Consider the following 26,563-nt stretch of genomic DNA (forward strand, 5'->3'; position numbering starts at 1 on the left):
ATTTGGTACATATAATTAAGTACACTACATTAGATGTGATACAGCTGAAGGTACCTGGGATCTTATAGTCCTGATGTGAATTGGGAATCTTTATCTTGTCTGTGGTCATTATAAATGGACAGGTTTTAAATTTTTTCTGGTTGCAAGGAAAAGTACCTGTAGCTAGTATGTAAGAGACTATATGCACAACTGTTGCTCATATGCAAGATTCTGTTCTTTCTCTGATAATTATAGAGTTTATTTACATGTATAGGTCATATGTCGCTTTCACACTGTAAGTCTATTGACTTACATTGTAAAAGAGACTTCCGGTTCACACATAGAGTGCTGTGTGATCTGATGAGTTGGAATTCCAGTCACATGAGTGAGAAGAGGTCCGAAGTGGCACTGAAAACCAGGAAACACGGCAATCGCTAATTATTGTAATGTATACAACATACATATTTGGGTTTTATCAAATAAAAGATTTCTTGGGAGTGCTTCATCAAATATCAAATGAAATTATTTCCTTGATTAGTTTTCACAATTCTTGAACCATTATCACAAAAACGCTCATACCTAGTCAAGGCCTTTATTTTGTGATAGTCAATATTCCTTTAATTAGTGATGAAAATATAAACAGGATTAACAACAAAGAAGATACTGTGAGAAAATGTTCTACTCCACATGTAGCTTGTCAATGTCTTGTAAAAACATAAGTTTCTCCAGACTATGGAGGTCACCACACAACATATAGTTTAGAAGGTCTAAGTTTTTCTTTAATTGAGAAGTTACAATTTGGCCTCAACATGAATGGCTGCGAAGGGATCTTCATCATTGTTGCTGATCTGGAAGCGACCATTGCCATTGCCGTCTACACTAATCTGTCTGCCAGTGCAGCGACCACCCTCCTTTTGTCCAGAAATCACGTCACAATAGGTTCCAGCAGGAAGACCTGTGTAAAGTGTGACATCCATATACCTAAAATAGAAATAAAATAGGTTTAAATGTGAAATATGTAATAACCACTATTTTTGCTTCATGCACTGCTCAGGTATTTAGGTTAAATTGAACATGTTAGTCAAATGCATAATGGAGAGATCAAGTATATTTATTAAAATGAGCTAGAAAGAATTCAACCAGACATAGGTTCATGAAGCGATGATAATTTCACCTACAGAATTGTGTTACACTGTAATTCCTCTGAAATAAACGTGTTTATTATTATTATTGTTATTTTTTCTGAATATAGTATTATATTAATATAATATTACATTTCATATAAAGGCAAATAATATCCCTACCAATCATCATTATTAAAGATAATGAATCCTCTGTTTCCACGTCCAAATGCAACTTGATTGCTTCCATTGTCCCACCAGTTGGAGAAGGGCTGTCCATCTACTACATTACGGAAAATAGCCATGTTCCTGAGCAGAAAAACATCAGAATCTTTACATTGTGTACAATATTGAGACAGTGACCATATTCTGCTGAAAAATAGCCTGCTTACATAATAATGAACATTACCACTGGCTTTCATAATGTTTTCATTGGTAAAAGAAAAAGCAATGACTGTGTCGATGGCTACTCCACATGAACAAGATTTCTAGAAGGCACATTTTTTATATTAGTTTACAAAGAAAAAGTATAAGAAGTGAACATAGCATACCAAACACATTTTGATTGTTGTGTAATATACATTTTTGAGTTATTTTATAGCTTACTTAATCTGGCGCCATCTGTGTTCACAGACCCAGTCATTGCCGCAAGTTGTGTCAGCATTGATAGTAACAGGTTTTGTGGAGCCATCAGAGTAGCTTGGTGGTCCAATCCAGTCATTGACATCCTATAAAAGATAGTAATAGCTATCATAGTTGATTTGAGCTTGAACCTACATTTTTTGCAAGTAACTTACCTTGCCATTGACCCAGTTTCTAGGCCACCTAAAACTGGACATGATACGTGTGAATCCATAGGGATGAGCCAACATGAAGCCAACTCCCATCTTGTAGATACTGTAGATCAACAATGAAGTCATAGGTGTTAAACAAAAATGAATTGTTAATAATTAACATAAATATTTGAAATATAGTCATTTTTATTTTTTTTTAAATAATTTTTAAGTGAAATTACCGAGCATCAAAGAAGGTAAGAATTGAGGCTCCTCCTGCACCGTGTCCTCTCTGGTTATCGTGGTTGTCTACAAATACCAGCGCTCTGTCAGAAGGCATGAAACCCCATCCTTCTCCCCAGTTCCTAGAGAAAGGAGAAATAATAATAATAATAATAATACATAAAATTATAAATTTCTGCATTTTTTATTAAATATATAACCCTATGCCTCAACAGATTACTTTAGAGGAAAATACATTTATTCTATATGCATATTTGTTGCTGCTTTGCATTATTCTTTATTTTTAAAGAAAACCTGTCACCACTTCTGACATGTTTGTTTCTATAAATACTTGTGTTTCCATAAAATCACAACACTGCTGCACCTATTATAAAATGCTGCATTGTACCATTACTGGAAATGTATGAATAAATTGCAAATTGGGCATTACCATTGCGTTCATCGAAGAGGTGTCACGCAGTCTTATGCTCTCAGCACTGATTGGATAGTGTTAAATTGCAAAAGGACACACCACCAACCAGGGGTGGATTAAGAGTAGCCAGGGCCCCGGGCAGTTTAGAAGGCTTGGGCCCCCCCAGATACCGGATGTATTACATGGCATGTTACATGATCCCATTTGATAGATCATGTGATAGGTCATGTTAGTAACACATGCAAATTTTTCTCTTATGTACAGCGCCATACATAACAGAGCAGGGGCGAGAGACCGTGACTGTTCAGGAGGCCGAACCAATACGCTGAAATTAATTCTGCTCAATATTACCATAGTATCTATAATATACTTACCTTATAAGGTCTACACATCCTGTTCCGTCCAGATGTGTCCGGATCCCAGAATTCCAAGCGGCGGAAGTTCGTCGACCGCCATTTTGGGACACTCAAGTGATGGGTGTTTCAATATGGAAACCGCTGGTGGAACCAGCCTCTTGTGCAGTACCACCAGCGGAACACCATCGCACCACACACACACACACACACAAACACACACACTGTATACGCCGTACGCACAACATACAAACGCACACACTGTATACGCCATATGCACCACACACACACACACACACACACACACACACACACTGTATACGCCGTACGCACCACACACACACTGTATACGCCGTACGCAACACACAAACACACACACTGTATACGCCGTATGCACCACACACACACTGTATACGCCGTATGCACCACACACACAGACTATATACGCCGTACTCAGCCTCTTGCACGATACCACCAGAGGAATACCGTCGCAAACACGCCGTACATGCCGCCTCCGGGATCAGCTGAATGATTCACTGACCGCCACCACCTTTGTACAGGAGGAGCACATGGGCAGTTTTAATGTGACCGCCGCTATCTGCCTGCACAAAGATGGCAGCGATCTGATTTACTGCACGGGGAGACAGCTCAAATGACAGAACACATGAGGGAAGAAGACAGCACAGGGGTGGAGAGAGAGCAGACAAGGGGGAGAGCACATGGGGTACACAGGTCAAAGAAGAGATCACATGAGAGGAGAAGACAGCAGTTGGGGAGAGAGAAAGCGCACAGGCAGGAGACAGACAGAGCACATGGGGGAGACAGCTCAAACGGGACAGCACATGAGGGGAGAACACAGCACAGGAAGGAGAAAGACAGCAGACAAGGGGGATAGCACATGGGGTAGACAGGTCAAAGAAGAGAGCACAGACGGGAGAAGTCAGCACATGGGGGAAAGAGAGAGTGGATAGGTGGGTGTGCACATGGGGGGGGGGGGGATTCTCAACGCTGCAAAGCCGGCCCCCATTGTGACATTACCGCCCTCCCGATGTCATAGCATCGGGCCTCCATTTAGTAAAAAATAATTTTTATTCATAATTGTATGACTTAATATTGAGCAGAATTAAGTATCCTGACATCCCCCTATATACAATACGAGCTCCCACATAGCCCCTCAATCAACAACCAGAGTGATCAACCTATGGGGCCCTTATTCTTGTAAGCCCTAACAAAAAAATACTTGAAAAATTCTCTTTTTACTTAGTTTAAAAACCCCAAAACATACAGACATAAATATAAAAAAAGAGCAAAAATGCGGGGAGTTGGGGACTAGTTTTTCCCTTCACAATTCCGTTCTTGACAGCCAAGGTTGGCACCCTAAGTTTACACGGTATGGCGCCCCCGCTCCTCTTCGACTGCCCCTCTGTAGCCTGACCACTACTCTAACTGACCAGGCATTCTCAAAAGGTAATCAGATAATATTTAATAAACATTTATAAAATATACATACTAGAAACCCTTCAGATAATAAATGGCCAGTTAAGTGGCAGTGTAATTAAGTCGCAAAACATCCATATACCTCACAGACACGTGAGGTATATAACACCTACATACAGTATGAGCCCCCACACAGCTCCCTAGGTACAGTATGAGTTCCCACATAGCTACCTAGATTCAGTATGAGAACTCATTTAACTACCTATATACAGTATAAGCCCCACATAGCTCCATGCATAACCCCAGCATGCATCCCCACAGAAGTAACATCACCTCCTTCTCCACACAGGCACTCAGCATGCAGCCGTACATGAGTGACATTATCCCCTTCACTATGCAGCCCCATGTGAGTAGCATCACTCCCTTCACAACACATCCCGCAGCCCCACGCAGCCAACTTGCATGCAGCTTTACAAGAGTGACATTACCCATTTTCCCTTGCAGCCATCAAGCATCAACCACCCTTCCCCGCTCAGCCCCACATCACTCCCCCTCCACAGCTCCCATCTCCATAATGCCCCTCATCAACATCATCATTACCCCCCCTCCTCACAGCCCCCATCATCATACCCCATCATTATCATCATCGCCCCTACTCACAGCCCAATCATTATCATCCCACATCATCTTCATCCCCCCTCCTCACAGCCCCCAACATCAACATCTTCCCCCATCATCATCCCCCCTCATCACTACCCCCACCATAATCATCCCCCATCAACATCCCCCCTTCTCACAGCCCCCATCATCCCCATCATAATTACCCCTCCTCACAGCCCCCATCATCATTCCCCCTCCTCACAGCCTTCATCATCATCGTCATCATCCCCCTTCTCACACACCCATCATCATCATCATCATCCCCCCTCGTCACAGCCCCATCATCATCATTATCATCCCCCCTCCTCACAGCTCCCATCATCATCATCCCACGCCTCACAGCCCCCATTCATCATCCCCCTCTAGACACAGACCCTCATCATCATGATCCCCCCTCCTCACAGCCCCCATAATCATCATCATCTCCCCTCCTCACAGCACCCATCATTTTCATCATCACCCCCTTCCTCACAGCCCCCATCATCAGCATCATCATCATTATCATCATCACCACTCCTCATAGTCCCCCCTCATCATCATCATCCCCCCTCCTCACAGCCCCATCATCATCCCCTCTCCTCAAAGCACCCATCATCATCATCATCAGTCCCCCTCCTCACAGCCCCCATCATCATCATCTTCCCCCTATCATCATACCCCTTCCGCACAGGCCTCATCTTCATCATCATCACCCCCCTCCTCACAGCCCCCATCATCATCATCCCACCTCCTCACAGCCCCATCATCATCATCATCACCTCTCCTCACAGCCCCCATCATCATCATCATCATCACACCTCCTCACAGCCCCCATCATCATCAACCCTCTCCACACAGCTCCCATCATCATCATCAATCACCCTCCTCACAGCCCCCATCATCATCACAATCCCACCTCCTCATAACCCTCATCATCATCATCATGCCCCCTCCTCAAAGCCCCCATCATCATCATCATCATCCCTCCTCCTCACAGCATCCATCATCATCATCATCTCCCCTACTCATAACCACATCATCAGCATCCCCCCTCCTCGCAGCCCCCATCATCATCCCCCACCTCATAACCCCCAATATCATCATCATCATTCCCCCTCCTCACAGCCCCCATCATCATCATCCACCCTCCTCACAGCCCCCATCATCATCCCCCTTTCTCATAGCCATCATCATCATCTCCCCTCCTCACAGCCCCATCATCATTATCCTCCCTCCTCACAGCCCCCATCATCATCATCATAACCTGTCCTCACAGCCTCAATCATCATCGTCATCATCATCCCAACTACTCACAGCCTCCATCATCATCATCATCACACCTTCTCACAGCCCCCATCATCATCATCCCCCTCCTCACAGGCCCATCATCATTATCCCCCCTCCTCACAGCCCCAGTATCATCATAATCATCCCCCCTGCTCACAGCCCCCATCATCATCGTCCCACCTCCTAAAAGCCCCCACCATCATCATCATCCTCCCTCCTCACAGCCTCCATCCATAATCCGTCTCCACACAGACACTCATTATCATCATCCTTCCTCCTCACAACCCCCATCATCATCATCATCATCATCCTCCCTCCTCCCAGCTCCCATCATCAACACACCCCTCCTTACAGCACCATCATTATACTCCCTCCTCACAGCCCCCATATTCATCCCCCTCCTCACAGCCTCATCATCATCACCCCCCCTCCTCACAGTCCCCATCACCATCATCCCCCTCCTCAGAGTCCCCATGATCATCATCATCCCCCTGCTCACAACCCCCATTATCATCATCATCATCCCCCTCCTCAAAGCCCCCATCATCATCATCCCCATTCCTCACAGCCTCATCATCATTAATCATCCCCCCTCTTCAAAGCCCCCATCATCATCATCATCCCCCCTCCTTACAGCCCCAATCCATAAAACACTCTTTCCACACAGACCCTAATCATCATTATCATCCCCCCTCCTCACAGTCTCATCATCATCATCATCATCTCCCCTCATCACAACCCCCATCATCACCATCATCCCCCCTCCTCAAAACCCACATCATCATCATCATCCCTCCTCCTCGCAGCCCTCATCATCAACATCATCCCCTTCCTCATAACCCCCAACATCATCATCATCCCCCCCTCCTCACAGCCCATCATCATCCCCCCCTCACAGCCCCATCATCATCACCCCTCTCCTCACAACCCAAATCATCATCATCATCCACCCTCCTCACAGCCCCATCATCATTAATCATCCCCCCTCCTCACAGCCCCCATCATCATCATCATCCCCCCTTCTCACAGCCCCCATCATCATTATCATCATCCCCCTCCTCACAGCCCCCATCATCATCATCATCATCCCTCCTCCTCACAGCCCCCATCATCATCATCATCCACCTACTCATAACCCACATCATCATCATCATCCCCCCGCCTCACAGATCCATCGTCATCATCATCCCCCATCCTCACAGCACCATCATCATCACCCCCCCTCATCACAGCCCCATCATCATCATCATCCCCCCTCCTCACAGCCCCATCACCATCATCATCATCATCCCCCTTCTCACAGCCCCATCATCATCATCATCATCCCCCTTCCTCACAGCCATCATCATTATCAGCATCCCCATCCTCACAGCCCCCATCATCATCATCATCCCTCCTCCTAACAGCCCCCATTATCATCATCATCCCTCTCTTCATGGCCCCATCATCATCATCATCCCCTCTCCTCATAACCCCCAACATCACCATCCCCCTCCTCACAGCCCCATCATCATCATCCCCCCTCCTCACAGCCGCCATCATCATCATCATCACCCCGCTCCTCACAGCTCCCATCATCATCCCCCCTACTCACAGCCCCCATCATCATCCCACCTCCTCACAGCCCCCATCGTCATCATCCCCCCTCCTCACAGCCCCATCATCATCCCCCCTCATCACAGCCCCAATCGTCATCATCATCCCCCCTCCTCACAGCCCCCATCATCATCATCCACCTTCTTACAGCCCCCATCATCATCATCATCCCCCTTCCTCACAGCCCCCATCATCATCATCATCCCCCTCCTCACAGCCCCCATCATCATCATCTTCCTCCTCACAGCCCCATCATCATCATCCCCCCTCCTCACAGCCCCATCATCATCATCCCCCCTCTTCTCAGCCCTCATCATCATCATCCGGCCTCCTCACAGCCCCCATCATCATCATCATTCCCCCTCCTCACAGACCCCATTATCATTATCCACCCTTCTCACAGCTCCATCATCATCATAATCATTCCCCCTGCTCACAGCCCCATCATCATCATCATCATACCACCTCCTAAAAGCCCCCATCATCATCCTCCCTCCACACAGTCTCCATCCATCATCCCCTGTCTCCACACAGACCCATATTATCATCATCCTTCCTCTTCACAGCCCCCATCATCATCAATATAATCTCCCCCCCTCACAGAACCATCATCATCCCCCTCCTAAAAGCCCCCATCATCATCATCATCATCCTCCCTCCTCACAGCTCCCATCATCATCATCCCCCCTCCTCACAGCCCCCATCAACATTATCATCCCCCTCCTCACAGTTCCAATCATCATCATCATCAAAATCAATCTCCTTCCTCACAGCCCCCATCATCATCATAACCCCCTTCCTCATAACCCCCATCATCATCCCCCCTCCTCACAGCCCCATCATCATCATCATCCCTCCTCCTCACAGCCCCCATCATCATCATCCCCCTACTCATAACCCACATCATCATCATCATCATCCCCCCTCCTCGCAGCCCCAATCATCATCATCATCCCCCTCCTCATAACCCCCAACATCATCATTCCCCCTCCTCACAGCCACAATCATCATCCCCCCTCCTCACAGCCCCCATCAACATCATCATCCCCCCTCCTCACAGCCCCATCATCATCCTCATCATCCCCCCTTCTCACAGCCCCATCATCATCATCCCCCTCCTCATAACCCCAACATCATCATCATCATCCTCTCCTCCTCATAGCCCCATCATCATCATCAACTCCCCTCATCATAGCCCCCATCATCATCATCATCACCCCTTCTCACAGCCCCATCATCATCCCCACTCCTCACAGCCCCATCATCATCATCATCCCCCCTCCTCACAGCCCCATCATCATTCCCCCTCCTCACAGCCCCATCATCATCATCCCACCTCCTAAAAGCACCCATCATCATCATCCTCCCTCCACACAGCCTCCATCCATCATCCTCCTTCTCCACACAGACCCTCATTATCATCATCCTTCCTCCCCACAGCCCCCATCATCATCATCATCTCCGCTCCTCACAGTCCCATCATCATCCCCCTCCTCACAGTCCCCATCATCATCCTCCCTCCTCACAGCTCCCATCATCATCATCTCCCCTCATTACAGCCCCATCATCATAATCCCTCCTCAAAACCTCCATCATCATCATCCCCATCCTCACAGCCCCCATCATCATCATCATCCCCCTCCTCACAACCCCATCATCATCATCATCCCCCCTCCTCACAGCCCCCATCATCATCATCATCCCCCTCCTCACAGCCACCATCATTATCATCCTCCCCCCTCCACACAGCCCGCATCCATAATACACTCTTTCCACACAGACCCTCATCATTTCCCCTCCTCACAGCCACAAAATCATCATCATCATCTCCAATCCTCACAGCCCCCATCATCATCATCACCCCCCCTCATAACCCACATCATCATCATCATCCCCCCTCATCACAGCCCCATCATCATCATCATCCCCCCTCCTCACAGCCCCCATCATCATCATCACCCCCCCTCATAACCCACATCATCATCATCATCCCCCCTCATCACAGCCCCATCATCATCATCATCCCCCCTCCTCACAGCCCCCATCATCATCATCATCCCCCTTCCTCACAGCCCCCATCATTATCATCATCATCTCCCTCTTCATGGCCCCATCATCATCATCATCCCCTCTCCTCATAACCCCCAACATCACCACCCCCCTCCTCACAGCCCCCATCATCATCATCCCCCCTCCTCACAGCCGCCATCATCATCATCATCACCCCCCTCCTCACAGCTCCCATCATCATCCCCCCTACTCACAGCCCCCATCATCATCCCACCTCCTCACAGCCCCCATTATCATCATCATCATCCCCCCTCCTCACAGCACCATCATCATCATCATCCCCCCTCATCACAGCCCCAATCATCATCATCCCCACTCCTCACAGCCCCCATCATCATCATCCCCCTTCTTACAGCCCCCATCATCATCATCCCCCTTCCTCACAGCCCCTATCATCATCATCCCCCCTCCTCACAGCCCCATCATCATCATCCCCCCTCTTCTCAGCCCTCATCATCATCATCTGGCCTCCTCACAGCCCCCATCATCATCATCATTCCCCCTCCTCACAGACCCCATTATCATTATCCACCCTTCTCACAGCCCCATCATCATCATAATCATTCCCCCTGCTCACAGCCCCATCATCATCATCCCACCTCCTAAAAGCCCCCATCATCATCCTCCCTCCACACAGCCTCCATCCATCATCCCGTCTCCACACAGACCCATATTATCATCATCCTTCCTCTTCACAGCCCCCATCATCATCAATATAATCTCCCCCCCTCACAGAACCATCATCATCCCCATCCTTAAAGCCCCCATCATCATCATCATCCTGCCTCCTCACAGCTCCCATCATCATCATCCCCCCTCCTCACAGCCCCCATCAACATTATCATCCCCCTCCTCACAGTTCCAATCATCATCAAAATCAATCTCCTTCCTCACAGCCCCCATCATCATCATAACCCCCCTCCTCATAACCCCCATCATCATCCCCCCTCCTCACAGCCCCCATCATCATCATCATCATCCCTCCTCCTCACAGCCCCCATCATCATCATCCCCCTACTCATAACCCACATCATCATCATCCCCCCTCCTCGCAGCCCCAATCATCATCATCCCCCTCCTCATAACCTCCAACATCATCATCATTCCCCCTACTCACAGCCACCATCATCATCCCCCCTCCTCACAGCCCCCATTAACATCATCATCCCCCCTCCTCACAGCCCCATCATCATCCTCATCATCCCCCCTTCTCACAGCCCCATCATCATCATCATCCCCTCTCCTCATAACCCCAACATCATCATCATCATCCCCTCCTCCTCATAGCCCCATCATCATCTCCCCTCATCATAGCCCCATCATCATCATCATCACCCCTTCTCACAGCCCCATCATCATCATCATCATCCCCACTCCTCACAGCCCCATCATCACCATCATCCCCCCTCCTCACAGCTCCCATCATTATCCCCCCTCCTCACAGCCCCATCATCATCATCATCCCACCTCCTAAAAGCAACCATCATCATCATCATCCTCCCTCCACACAGCCTCCATCCATCATCCTCCTTCTCCACACAGGCCCTCATTATCATCATCCTTCCTCCCCACAGCCCCCATCATCATCATCATCTCCGCTCCTCACAGTCCCATCATCATCCCCCTCCTCACAGCCCCCATCATCATCCTCCCTCCTCACAGCTCCCATCATCATCATCTCCCCTCATTACAGCCCCATCATCATAATCCCTCCTCAAAACCCCCATCATCATCAACATCCCCATCCTCACAGCCCCCATCATCATCATCCCCCTCCTCACAACCCCATCATCATCATCCCCCCTCCTCACAGCCCACATCATCATCATCATCCCCCTCCTCACAGCCACCATCATCATTATCATCCTCCCCCCTCCACACAGGCCGCATCCATAATACACTCTTTCCACACAGACCCTCATCATCATCATCATTTCCCCTCCTCACAGCCACAAAATCATCATCATCATATCCAATCCTCACAGCCCCCATCATCATCATCACCCCCCCTCATAACCCACATCATCATCATCATCCCTCCTCCTCGCAGCCCCCATCATCAACATCATCCCCCTCCTCATAACCCCCAACATCATCATCATCCCCCATCCTCACAGCCCCCATCATCATCATCCCCCCTCCTCACAGCCCCATCATCATTATCCACCCTCCTCACAGCCCCATCATCATCAAAATCATCTCCCCTACTCACAGAACCATCATCATACCCCTCCTAAAAGCCCCCATAATAGTCATCATCCACCCTCCTCACAGCTCCCATCATCATCATCCCCCCTCCTCTAAGCTCCCATCAACATCATCATCCCCCTCCTCACAGCTCCCATCATCATCATCCTAATCAATCTCCTTCCTCACAGCCAACCTTAATCATCATAACCCCCTTCATCATAACCCACATCATCATCCCCCCTCCTCACAGCCCCCATCATCATCATCATCCCTCCTCCTCACAGCCCTTATGATCATCATCATCCCCCTACTCATAACCCACATCATCATCATCATCCCCCCTCCTCGCACCCCCAACATCATCATCATCATTCCCCCTCCTCACAGCCACCATCATCATCATCCCGCCTCCTCACAGCCCCCATCAACATCATCATCCCCCCTCCTCACAGCCCCATCATCATCATCATCATCATCCCCCTCCTCATAGCCCCATCATCATCATCATCATCCCCCTCCTCATAGCCCCATCATCATCATCCCCCCTCCTCATAACCCCCAACAATATCATCATCCCCCCTACTCATAGCCCCATCATCATCATCATCCCCCCTCATCATAGCCCCCATCATCATCATAATCCCCCCTCCTCACAGCCCCATCATCATCATCGTTATCCTCCATCCTCACAGCCCCCATCATCATCATCATCCCCCTCCTCATAGCCGCCATCATCATCATGCCCCTTCTCACAGTCCCCATCATCATCATCCCCCTTCTTCACAGCCCCCATCATATTTAATGATCCCCCTTCCTCAAGGCCCCCATTATCATCATCATCACCCCCTCCTCACAGCCCCAATCATTCATACACTCTTTCCACACAGACTCTTATCATCATCATTCCCCCTCCTCACAGACCCCATCATCATCATCTGCCCTCCTCACAGCCCCATCATCATCATCCCCCTCCTCACAGCCCCCATCATCATCATCTTCCCCCCTCCTCGCAGCACCCATCACCATCTCTCCTCCTTAAAGCCTCCATCATAATCACCCCTCCTCACAGCCCCATCATCACCCCCTCCTCACAGCCCCTATCACCATCATGATCCCCCCTCCTTACAGCCCACATCATCATCATCATCCCCACTCTTCACAGCCCCCATCATCATCATCCTCCCTCCTCACAGCCCCATCATCATCATCCCCCCTCCTCACAGCCCCCATCATTATCATCATCACCCCCCTCCCCACAGCCCCCATCATTATCATCAACCCTACTCCTCACAACCCCCATCATCATCATCCTCCTCCTCTCAGCCCCATCATCCTCACCGCCCCCATCATCATCATCCCCCCTCTTCACATCCCCCATCAATATCACCCCCCACTCCTTACATCCCCCATCATCGTCATCATCCCCCCTCCTCACAGCCCCCATCATCATCATCCACCCTCATCACAGACCAATCATCATCATTATCATCCCCCCTCTTCACAGCCTCCATCATCATCATCATCCCCCCTCCTCACAGCCCCCATCATAATCTTCATCATCCCCCCTCCTCTCAGCCCCATCATCATCATCATCATAATCCTGCCTCCTCACAGCCCCCATCATCATCATCATCCCCCTCCTCCCACCTCTCATCATTATCCCCCTCCTCACAACCCCCATCATCATCATCATTATCCCCCCTCCTCAAAGCCCCCATCATCATCATCATCCCCCCTCCTCACAGCCCCCATCATCATCATCACCCCCCTCCTCACTGCCCCATCATCATCATCACTGCCCCTCACAGGCCCCATCATCTTCATCATCCCCCATCCTCACTGCCCCCATCATCATCATCATCCCCCCTCCTCACAGCCCCCATCATTATCATCATCACCCCGTCCTCAATGCCCAATCATCATCATCACGCCCCCTCACAGGCCCCATCATCATCATCCCCCCTCCTCACAGCCCCATCATCATCATCATCCCCCCTCCTCACAGCCCCATCATGATCATTCCCCCTCCTCACAGCCCCCATTATCATCATCATCCTTCCTCCTCACAGCGCCCATCATCAGGATCATCCCCCCTCCTCACAGCCCCATCATCATCATCATCATCACCCTCCTCCCAGCCGCCATCATCATCATCATCCCCCCTCCTCACAGCTCCCATCATCATCATCACCCCTCTCCTCACAACCCCCATCATCATCATCATCCCCCCTCCTCACAGCCCCATCATCATTCCCCCTCCTCACAGCCCCCATCATCATCATCCTTCCTCCTCACAGCGCCCATCATCATTATCATCCCCCCTCCTCAAAGCCTCATCATCATCATCACTCCCCCTCCCAGTCGCCATCATCATCCCCCCTCCTCACAGCCCCCATCATCATCATCACCCCTCTCCTCACAACCCCCATCATCATCTTCACCCCCCTCCTCACAGCCCCCATTATCATCATCCCCCCTCCACACAGCCCCCATCATCAAAGTCCCCCATCTTCTCAGCCCCTATCATTATCATCATCCCCCTCCTCAAAGCCCGCATCATCATTATCATCATCCCCCTCCTCACAGTCGCCATGTTCATCATCATCATAATCCCCCTCCTCACAGCCCCCATCACCATCTTCATCATCCCCCCTCCTCACAGCCCCCATCATCATCCCCCCTCCTCACAGCCCCCCATCATCATCATCATCCCCCTCCTCACAGCCCCCATCATCATCATCATCCCCCTCCTCACAGCCCCCATCATCATCATCATCCCCCTCCTCACAGCCCCCATCATCATCATCATCCCCCTCCTCACAGCCCCCATCATCATCATCATCATCCCTCCTCACAGCCCCATCATCATCATCCCCCTCCTCACAGCCCCCATCATCATCATCCCTCTCCTCACAGCCCCCATCATCATCATCCCTCTCCTCACAGCCCCCATCATCATCATCCCTCTCCTCACAGCCCCATCTTCATTCCCTCTCCCCATGCCCCTATCATCATCATCATCATCAACACCCCCCTCCTTACGGCCCCCATCATTATGACCACAATCATCCCCCTTCCTTACAGCCCCTTCATCATCATCCCCCCTCCTCACAGCCCCTATTATCATCATCATCATTCCCCTCCTCACAGCCCCCATCATCACCATCATCCCCCTCCTCACAGCCCCATCATCGTCATCATCCCCCCTCCTCACAGCCCCATCATCATCATCCCCCCTCCTCACAGCCCCCATTATCATCATCATCATTATCCCCCCTCCTCACAGCCCCCATCATCATCATCACTCCCCCTCCTCACAGCCCCAATCATTATCATCATCCCCCCTCCTCACAGCCCAATCATCATCATCCCCCCTCCTCACAGCCCCCATTATCATCATCATCCTCTTCATCCCCCCTCCTCACAGCCCCCATCATCATCATCATCATAGCCCCCTCCTCACTGCCCCATCATCATCATCATCATCATCCCCCATCATCATCATCCCCCCTCCTCACAGCCCCTATCATCATCATCCCCCCTACTCACAGCCCCCATCATCATCCCCCCTTCTCACAGCCCCCATCATCATCATCCCCCCTTCTCACAGCCCCCAATATCATCATCATCACCCCCCTCCTCACAGCTCCAATCATCATCATCATCCCTCCTCCTCACAGCCCCCATCATCATCCCCTCTCCTCACAGCCCCCATCATCATCATCACCCCCCCTCCTCACAGCCCCATCACCCCCCTCCTCACAGCCCCATCATCATCATCCCTCCTCACAGCCCCATCATCATCATCATCATCCCCCTCCTCACAGCCTCCATCATCATCATCCCCCTCCTCACAGCCTCCATCATCATCATCCCCCTCCTCACAGCCTCCATCATCATCATCCCCCTCCTCACAGCCTCCATCATCATCATCCCCCTCCTCACAGCCTCCATCATCATTCCCTCTCCTCACAGCCCCCATCATCATCATCACCCCTCCTCCTCACACCCCCATCATCATCATCACCCCCCTCCTCACACCCCCATCATCATCATCATCCCCCTCCTCACAGCCCCCATCATCATCATCATCCCCCTCCTCACAGCCCCCATCATCATCACCCCCCTTCTCACAGCCCCCATCATTATCATCATCATCATCCCCCCTCCTCACAGCTCCCATCATCATCCCCCCTCCTCACAACCCCCATCATCATCATCAACCCCCCTCCTCAAAGCCCCATCATCATCATCATCCCCCTCCTCACAGCCCCATCATCATTATCATCCCCCCTCCTCACAGCCCCCATTATCATCATCATCCCTCCTTCTCACAGCCTCCATCATCATCATCATCCCCCCTCCTCACAGCCCCCATTATCATCATCATCCCTCCTTCTCACAGCCTCCATCATCATCATCATCATCTCCACTCCTCACAGCCCCATAATCATCATCATCCCCCATTATTATCATTCCCCCTCTTCAGAGCCCCCATCATCATCATCATTCCCCCTCCTCACAGCCCCATCATCTTTATTCCCCCTCCTCACAGCCCCCATCATCATCATTCTCCCTCCTCACACCTCCCATCATCATCATCATTCCCCCTCTTCACAGCCCCCCCCATCATCATCATCATTTCCCCTCCTCTCAGCCCCCATCATCATCATTCCCCTTCCTTACAGCCCCCATCATCATCACCCCTCTCCACACAGACCCTCATCATACCCCTCTTCTCTTTACAGCCCATCATCACCTTCCCCATGCAGCCTCATGCATATAACATAAACCCTTTTTCTGTGAAAGCCCCCTTCCATAAGCAGCCTTATACAAGTAGAAGTGGCCATTTCCCTATACATCCCTCCATCATGCAGCCCCCATCATCCACACTTCTTTGCACCCAAAATTCATCCTCAGCCCACTTACGCTGAGCCCTGTGTCCTCATTCCCACCTGCACACAGCTCCATCATGCAGCCTCTCTGTCCGCTTCAGCAGTCACTGCTCCAGCTCCACGTTGCTTCCTGCTATCGGGTCTTCACTGGATTGAAGGAAGCCCCGCCCCTTCCGGTGACATCATCCCCTTAAAAAATCAACTCCACTCTAGACGCTACTGAGCTTCAGATTTCGGTGCACAAAGGATTATATGAGGGCAGTCGGGCTATGGAACCCCCGGAGCCTCGGGCACCCTGGAGCCCCGGGCGGTAGCCCTGATTGCCCTCATTATAGTCTGCCTATGCCACCAACTGGTAATGCTCAGTTGTCAATTTACACCTTTCTTGGAGCTTGTCACATCACAGTATTAAAAGAAAAAGATGTCTTAGATTTGTATTTCATGAAGTATATAACCATTTTTTTAAGCAAACATGTCACGAGATCTGACAGATACTCTTTAGTGAATTATTAAATTATTACCTAATGTACAGTGCAAATATGCTGATCAATGTTACAATGTACCTCAGATAGGCCATCTTTTCACCATTCCACTTGCGGATAACTGTTCCAAGCTTGGCACCATACTTAAATTCTGTTACTCTTCCAATTCCAAAGTATTCATTGGTGGAAATGCCCTCACCTCCAAGATCAATGACCTATACCATAAAGATATCAATTTAAATATTCCTACCGCAAAAAGAAACTTAAATGTTTAACATCTCTATGTAAATTGCCTCTTGAGAGAGGACTTTAAGTCTAGTGCCACCTACTGGAAGTAGCAATCCTAAAAGTCAATATCAACCCTTTAACCCCTTCATCACCTTGGGTTTTTCTGTTTTCGATTTTTTGCTCCTCTTCTTTCCAGAGCCATACTGTTTTCATTTTTCTGTCAATATGGCCATGTGAGGGTTTGTTTTTTGCAGGACAAATTGCACTTTTGAATAACACCATTGATTTTACCATACCATGTACTGGAAACGGGGAAAAAGATTCAAGTGCAAGGAAATTGCAAAAAAAGTGCAATTCCTCAAAAGTTTTTTTTTTCCCATGTTCACTATATGCTAAAACTGACCTGCCATTATGATTCTCCAGGTCATTACAAGTTCTTAGATACCAAACATGTATAGGTTCCTTTTTTTAAGTGGTGAAACAAAATCCAAAGTTTGTAAAATGAAATAAAAATGTTGCCATTTTCCAAGACCTGTAGCGTCTCCATTTTTCATGATCTGGGGCTGGGTGAGGGCTTATTTTTGCATACTGAGCTGATATTTTTATTGATAACATTTTGAGGTAGATACAATGTTTTATTGCAATGTTGCTGCAACCAAAAAAACGTAATTCTGGCATTTAGATTTTTTTTTCTCATTACGCTGTTTACCGATCATATTAATTATTGTTCTATATTGATAGATCGGGCGATTCTGAATGTGGCGATACCAAACGTGTGCATTTTTGATTGATTTTAAATTGTTTCATTTTGAATGGGGCGAAAGGGTGGTGATTTGAACTTTTATATTTTTTAAATATTTTTTATTAGTTTTAAAAACTTTTTTTATTACTTTTCACTGGCTTCAACAGTCTCCATAGGAGATTAGAAGCTGTGATCTTCTGATTGCCTTTGTAACAAATAGCAGCGCTTCAGCCCTGCTATGTGCAGCAAAAATGCTCATCTACTATGAGCGCTAACCAATGGGGGGCGCTCATAGCAGATCAGCTATGACAACCACAGGGGTCTTCTGAAGACCCTGGGTTGTAATGCCAACCCATTGGCGACCCACAATCATACGACGGGCACGCCAATGGGCGTGGTTTGTGATGCACTTCTGGTGCAGCCATGTTAAATGCTGCTGTCGGAGTTTGACAGCGACATTTAACATGCTAACAGCCACGGATGGATCGCGATTCCACCCACGGCTGTTAGGGGCTCATGACAGCTGATCATATCAGCTGTCATGTGCCAGGAAAGGTGTGGGCTCATCACCGGAGCCTGCACCAAAGAAGGGGAGGTGACCTTGAATATACCTATACGTCCAAGGTTGTTAAGGGGTTAATGAGCATATGACATGGGATAAAAGGGGTAACATTTCTCTTTTTGGAAAGTGACATGCTGGCATGCCAGCGTAAGGAGGCTTATAAGCCATCCATTTCTCCTTTGGGAAACTATATATGCAAATTGTCACTTGTTAAAGGGTCGATATTGACTTTTAGGATTGCTACTCCCAATAGGTGGCACTAGAGTTCAAGTCATCTTGCTCTCTGAAGAAGTAACATAGTAACATAGTAACATAGTTTGTAAAGCCGAATAAAGACTTGCGTCCATCAAGTAATTTGCATATTTAATTTCCCTGAGGAGCATTGCAAAGTACTTCTTAGATCACAGTCAGAAGCCTTTCATACAGCCAAATCAGATCTCATCAGCCAAATCAAATCTCATGCTTTTCACTGACGAGGGGCAAAACACCAAAACACTGTGTCTGCAAATTGAGATTCTGGTTGTGCTTTTGTCATATGGCAAGGCTTGTTAAAGGATCAATATTGACTTGTAGGATTGCTAGCTCCAATAGGTTGAACTAAAGTTCAAGTCCTCTTTCTCTCTGAAGAAAAATTGCATATTTAATTTCCCAGAGGAGCATTGCATGGCTTATAAGCCTCCTCACAGTGGCATGCCAGGCCTGGTATGTCACTCTTCAAAAAGATAAATGTTACCCCTTAGATAACATCTGTAGACAGTGCAAGCACATGACATAATTTAATCACAGGTGCCCTGTGTAAGCCCCAATTACATTGAAAAACTGCATAGTAAATGTGATTATTAGAGGCAACCTGCCACCAGATTTTTGCTAACCCATCTGGCAGCAGCATGATTAAGGGGCAGGGACCCTGATTTCAGTGATGTGTCAACCTACTGGGCTGCTTGCTGTTATTTTGATAAAATCACTGTTTTATCTGCTGCAGATCTATCAGTTCTCTGAATGCTGAGCTCTGTATAACCCACCCAAACCACTGATTGGCAGCTTGCTTACAATTAGTAGCAGAAGTCACAAAAAAGCACAAAGAAAAAAATAGCATATTATCATTGCCAAGCCATCCTGTAACTATATTCTGCTCTAGTCATCGTTCTATTTAATTTCAGAGTGAAACTACTAAATTAAAAAATAAAGAAACCAAAAAAATAAAATGCTAATTTCTGTACTTTATGTACAATTAACCATAAAAAAATTGAATGTTGGCATAAAAACTGTTCTCTATGTCACAACAAATTATCCACAAATGGTATGGGTATCTCAATATGCATGAAAAGTATGTCCAAAATTGTTCAAAATTGTCTGTCAATGGTGACCAAAGGAGCCTAGTTATGCATCAATAAACAAAAAGCATTAAAGATTAAAACTGTTGTGCACAAACGCAAAGAATTTAACTATTTTTATATTTTTCCAAGGAGTAACAAAAGGGAAAAATACTGTATAACATTGGGAAAAATTGGACGTCAAATGAAAACATTACCTCCTGGAAGATAAAGGGTCTTGTACCACCAGCAAACCATCTTGTGTTGAGATTGTTAAGTCTGTCAGAAATAACCTTGAGGTCTCCAGGCCACATGTGTTTGGCAGCATCAAATCTAAAGCCAGCAACACCAATATTAATGAGATTGTTCAAAAATTCAGCAACCTTTCCACGGACATAGTCTTTTTCCAAGGCAAGATCCAAAAGACTAACAAGACGACAGTCTCTGACCTATGAAGTAAAAATTAATGTCTTCGTCAAGAGAATTATGAACAGACTAACAAATACTGCATGTAAGCACCTGGTATTAGGTAAGAATAAGCATGTATACCTGGTAGGGATCATTGTAATTTTCAATTTCTCCACTGGCAGTTTTGCACTTGCCATCGTTAAAGTCCCAGCCAGAATATGGTACAGAAGGGAAATCTCTTGAACCAGCATTGAAATAGGAGCCACAGGATGAATGAGTACCGGCACCACCTCCAGAGCCACACATGTGATTAATGACGGCATCCACATAGATATGCACCTAAAATCCAGGGAAGAAAAAGACATTACTATATTATTAATGGCTGGTGACTCGCCCCCTGGGCCGTGGGGCACTCGGATCCGGGCAATTAGGGAAACGATGGGAGTAGTAGTGGCAACCCGGTTCCGTGGCTCAGGGTGGTCAGGCCAGTGGTAGTCCGTTATGTGTTATTAATTATGTCCGACTACGCCACCCGTGGATTGCGGTTATTAGGAACCGCCGCTGCATGCAGACCGCTGGGGCTGATGAGGTGTGCAGCTAGGGTAGTGTGACTCCCCACGGGAAGAGTGCGGCCCCAGGGCAGTATAGTGGATGGTGGGAGTGATGGTAGTGAGAGTCCCAGTGATGATAGTGCTGGAGGAGCAAGGAGCACACAGACAACAGGTTGCAGTCCAGGGTCTTTATTAAACAGGTAAACTGACCCACAAACAGTCCCAGCTAGGAGGGGACCTGGATGTCTGAGAGCAACGGGGAAATTGGCCCTGGTCAGGGTGAGGGTGTAGGCCTACCGTGCTTTCTACGCTCCTTCTGGCTATCTCCTCCTGATAGGGTAACAGCCCACGTTTCCGAGCTTTCCGTGCTTTCTCGCCTGTATGGCCTGCGACGTGGGTTCCTTTCTGCTCCCAGCCTTGTACGGCTTCACTGGTCCCTTCGGTTGTGGCAGGGCCTCCAGGCTTCTTAGGCCAAGGAATGTACAGTCCCTTGCGGACTGGTTCTCTGCTGGGGGATGTGGAATCCTTCCAGCCTCAGACACCAAAGTCTGGTAAAGTAAGTCTTTATCTGCCAAGACAGGCTCTCTTCGCCTCTTGTCTCTGGCTGGTGGCTCTCTCCTACTGCCACACTTCCTCTTAGGTGCAATCAACTTTCTGTCCCTGCTCCACTCTGGGACACGTCTCAAAGCTGAGACAGGCAATCCAGTTCTCTCTAACCCTGTCCCCCGTACCAGCTTTTATAGGGGCAGCCTGCTCACCCTACTGGCCTGAGACAGGAGGCATTGCATGCTAATGTTCCCCTGACCAGAGAACCTCCCCCTTGCTCTCAGACACAGCTTTATTACACTTGTGGCATCCAGGTAGGGTGACACATTCCCCCCTAGTGAAATTTAGTACTCCGGGACTAAACAATAAACAAAGACAATATGCATAACAATAAAACATTAATAGACAGACGGCGCACAAATTGAGTTCTTAAGGTCACAGTGTGGTCTGTGACCGGGTGTCCATATCACCAGAACAACGGGAGCCTTAACCAGGTGGGGGTCTGTCCTACCCCAAGTCCTTCACAGTCTTAGTTCATTCCTGGGTTAGGCTCAGAATGCAGTCCATACCAGGTCCCGGTTATAAAAAGTCCATAACCTGTGAGTCCTTACGGTTGCTGCAAGAGACTGAAACACACTATCAATAAACATGCAGGTAACTTTGGCAAACAATTCAACATTTGGCAACAAGCGTTATTTACACTTTTAGTACACTCTATATTCTCCAGCGAGCGGGTATCTGTCCCTTTGTGCTCCTGGTTGACCTCCTTAACCCACTGTCTGGTGGTGGACCAACCTGGCTTTCCCCACTAGCGTTAGGGGTACAGCTACCAGCTGGGTGTACAGGTAGGGCAGGCAGCTGTCTGCGGGTTCTTTGGCTTACCGCAGGCATGGCAGGCTCACTGTCAGCAGAGGGTTGACTCTCCTGGGCTGCTGGAACAGGCTCTTCTGCCTCTGGAACCGCTTGCTCCTCTTCACCTTCCGGCTCTGGTGTTGGTTGTTGCTGGGCCGGTTGCAGGAAATGCAGGACGGGTACCACTATAGCATCATTTATGCGAGTCCAGAACTGAGGGAACTCTCCGAGAACGGTGCTGATCATTTCTTCCTTGTCCTCTGCGGGTTCAAGGTCACTCTGATCCTCTTCTGCACTACGGAGTTGCTCGGGGCACCTTTTGAGGTGGTCTCTGGAGACGACACTAGTGGTTTCTCCTCCGTCCTTGGTGATTATGCACACCTTTGGGTTGTCGTGGTCAGACTGCAGTACGGTGTAGGGTTCCCTTTCCCACTGGTCGTCCAACTTATGTAGCCTTCTTTTTCGCTTTAGGACTTGCTCACCAGGTTCTAGGGGACCAGCAGGGGCGTGTTGATTGAAGAGTCTTTCTTGCTTCTCTCTCACCTGGGCCAGGCTCTTCTCCACACTCTCCTGTACCTTCTTGTACTGCAGTTGCCTTTCCGTATCCCAGTCCGCATCCGGGGAGGTGTCCTCAGGTATTAGGACTCCCATCTCCAGGTCTACGGGCAGCTTACCCGGTCTGGCTCGCATCAGGTAAGCCGGGGTGCAGTTTGTAGCGTTCACCGGGATGTTTTTGTACATGTCTACCAGGTCCGGCAGTTTTTCTGGCCACAGGCTGCGTTCCTCCAGGGGCAATGTCTTCAGGAGATCATTGACTATATTGTTCATCTTCTCACACATCCCGTTGGTTTGGGGGTGGTAAGGCGTTGTCCGAATCTTCTTACAGCCATAGAGGTTGCAGAACTCCTGGAAGATTTCAGCCTCGAACGCTGGACCCTGGTCCGTCAGGACCTGCTCCGGATACCAGTGTGGACGGCAGAAGTATTGCTGGAAGGCTCTGGCCGCTGTTTGGGCTGTCAAGTCCTTTACCGGGACCACCACTAGAAAACGGGAATAGTGGTCCACGATTGTCAGGGCGTAGATGTATCCGGACCGGCTTGGAGCCAATTTGACGTGGTCCAGAGCTACCAGCTCAAGAGGCTGCGTGGTGACGATGGGCCTCAAGGGTGTCTTCTGGCTGGTGCGGTCCTTCCTCCTCAGGTGACAAGGGCCACAGTCTCTGCACCATTTTTCCACAGCTCCTCTCATGCCGACCCAAAAGAACCTTCCTCTTAGTAGGAACTCCAGTTTCTTCCAACCGAAGTGTCCCGCTCTGTCATGGTAAGCCCCCAGGACCATAGCTGCATCTCGCCTTGGGACCACGACTTGCCAGGTCAGCTCGTGCGTCCGGTGGTTAACAATCCTTCTGCACAACTTGCCTTCGTAGAGGAACAGCTTGCTCTTCTCCTTCCATAGCTGCTTGGCTTCCTCTGGGGCATCTGGATCTAGGCGGGCGTCTTCCCGGGTCAGCAGATCTTTCACCAGGCGGACTGCAGGGTCACTATCTTGGGTCTCGGCCCAGCTGTGGTGAGGTAGGGGATTCATCATCACAGTTGTTAGATCCTCCTCCTTCACGCGGTGGGAGTGTTGAGCGGCTCCATACCGGTGAAACGCGGGGAGTTCTACCTCCTCCAGCTCTTCTGGGTCTTCGTCACCTTCAGGTAAGTGAGGCATCCTTGATAGGGCGTCCGGGTTGGCGTTGGTTTTGCCTGCCCGGTACTTGATCACGAAGTCATAGTTGGAGAGACGGGCCATCCACCGCTGTTCCAGGGCACCCAGTCTTGCATTGTCCAGGTGTGTCAACGGGTTGTTGTCCGTGTACACGGTGAACTTTGCGGAGGCCAGGTAATGCTTGAAGCGTTCCGTCACGGCCCACACCACCGCCAAGAATTCTAGCTTGAAGGAGCTGTAATTCTCCGGGTTCCTCTCGGTGGGCCTCAGCTTCCGGCTGGCGTATGCGATCACCCGTTCTCTGCCCTGTTGGTTTTGGGACAGTACGGCTCCCAGTCCCACATTACTGGCATCTGTGTGGAGAATGAAAGGCTGGCCGTAATCAGGGTAGGCCAGGATCTCATCCCCCGTGAGGGCCATCTTTAGCTGGCGGAAGGACTCCTCTTCCGGTTTATCCCACTTGAAAGGTGGCTTTTGACTCCTGGACTTAGACTGTCCGATCAGGAGGTCCTGCATAGGAGCTGCCATCTTAGTGATCCCGGGGATGAACCTTCGGTAGTAGCCTACCAACCCGAGAAACTGTCTCACCTCTTTGATGTTCGAGGGGCTTGGCCAGCTCTTGATTGCCGTGACCTTGTCAGGGTCGGGGGCCACTCCTTCCGCGCTTACCACGTGCCCTAGGTACTGGACCTTTGGTTTCAGCAGTGGCACTTCGATGGTTTCACCTTCAGGCCATAGCCTGCCAGGGCTTCGAACACCTCAGCCAGGTGCTTGAGATGGTCCTCGTAGGTCTTCGAATAGACGATCACGTCATCCAGGTAAAGGAGGACCGTCTCGAAGTTTCGGTGCCCTAGACAGCATTCCATCAGCCGCTGGAAGGTCCCTGGTGCGTTGCAGAGCCCGAAAGGCATACAGTTGAATTCGCTCAGTCCCATCGGGGTGGTGAAGGCGGTCTTCTCCTTGTCAGCCTCTGCCACAGGAACCTGCCAGTACCCGCTAGTAAGGTCCAAAGTAGAAAAGAAGTTAGCAGATTTTAGTGCGGCTAAAGACTCTTCTATTCTAGGCAGCGGATATGCGTCTTTGTGGGTGATACGGTTGATTTGTCTATAGTCCACGCACATTCTCATGGTGCCGTCTTTCTTTTTGACCAGAACCAAGGGGGCTGCCCAGGGGCTACAGCTGTCTCTAATGACCCCAGCTTCTTTCATCTCCCTTAGCATACCCTTGGCGTTCTGATAATGTGCAGGGGGTACAGGTCTGTGCCTCTCTTTTATTGGTGGGTGGCTCCCTGTGGGGATGTGGTGTTCTATCCCTTTTACTCTGCCGAAGTCTAGCGGGTGCTTACTAAAGACTCTCTCGTACTCCCGTACCACCCGGTAGACTCCTTGTTTTTGGTGCAGGGGAGTGGAGTCAGCACCCACGTGGAGTTTCTGGCACCAGTCCTCCTTTTGTTTCTGGGAGCCATTACCCTCCGCCTGTGGAGATGGAGGCAAGGGTTCCACGGCCCTGATAGCTTGGTGTTCGACGACAAACAGTTTGGCGAGTGTATCGTACCTGGGTAAGTGTACTTCCCTCTCCCCAATGTTGAGGATGCGGACGGGCACCCTCCCATGACGGACATCAGCCACCCCCCGGGCTGTCAAAATGGTGGACCTGCTGTCTGAGTACACGGGTTCTACCATGGCTTGGTAGTCTCTACCTCTCAACCCGATTGCAGTCCGACACCAGATCATCATTTCACTTTTGGGAGGCATGGAAATGGGGAATGTATCACTGAGTCTTACGCTACCGATCTCACCACCAGACAGTTCTACCTGCTGCCGTCTCATCAGGGCTTTTATCTCCTTGTTGAGGACTCTCTGTTGGCTGGAACTAGCATTCACCGCCACCTGTTGTAGAATTACAATTACTTCTGAAAGACAATTTTCAATTATGTTAGTACCCACAGTTATTTTAGGGTGACTTTCATGACGGTCAATGTCCACAATAATCACTCCCTGTGCCGGCAGTTCAACTTTACCAATTTTAATGGTCATCTCCTTGAACCCCATCTGCGGCACGGGTAAGCCATTACTGGCGATGATGCTCAAGTTACTGTCTGGATACCGTGTGATATCAGCATCAGTCCAATACTGCTTAAAAAGTACATAAGGGATTGTGGTTACTTGTGACCC

The 26,563-nt window shown here is 49.2% G+C and overlaps 1 protein-coding gene across 1 annotated transcript in view; it reads right to left on the bottom strand.

Annotated features, from left to right (window-relative positions):
- Positions 1-557: 557 nt before the first annotated feature.
- The window catches only part of LOC141156646 (pancreatic alpha-amylase-like), a 48,938-nt gene continuing 22,932 nt past the window's right edge, over positions 558-26,563 (bottom strand). Inside the window, exons 3-10 of the mRNA XM_073642848.1 lie at positions 20,872-21,069; positions 20,541-20,771; positions 17,559-17,692; positions 2,116-2,238; positions 1,898-1,997; positions 1,707-1,828; positions 1,284-1,409; positions 558-960 (exon numbers count right to left, since the gene is read on the bottom strand). Coding sequence (XP_073498949.1) covers positions 771-960; positions 1,284-1,409; positions 1,707-1,828; positions 1,898-1,997; positions 2,116-2,238; positions 17,559-17,692; positions 20,541-20,771; positions 20,872-21,069 — 1,224 coding nt within the window. The 3' untranslated portion in view covers positions 558-770. The remainder of the gene's footprint in view (positions 961-1,283; positions 1,410-1,706; positions 1,829-1,897; positions 1,998-2,115; positions 2,239-17,558; positions 17,693-20,540; positions 20,772-20,871; positions 21,070-26,563) is intronic.

This window comes from Phyllobates terribilis, unplaced genomic scaffold (genome assembly GCF_046119375.1).
Source record: "Phyllobates terribilis strain yellow unplaced genomic scaffold, ASM4611937v1 Scaffold_8__6_contigs__length_399053987, whole genome shotgun sequence".
Lineage (NCBI taxonomy): Eukaryota > Metazoa > Chordata > Amphibia > Anura > Dendrobatidae > Phyllobates > Phyllobates terribilis.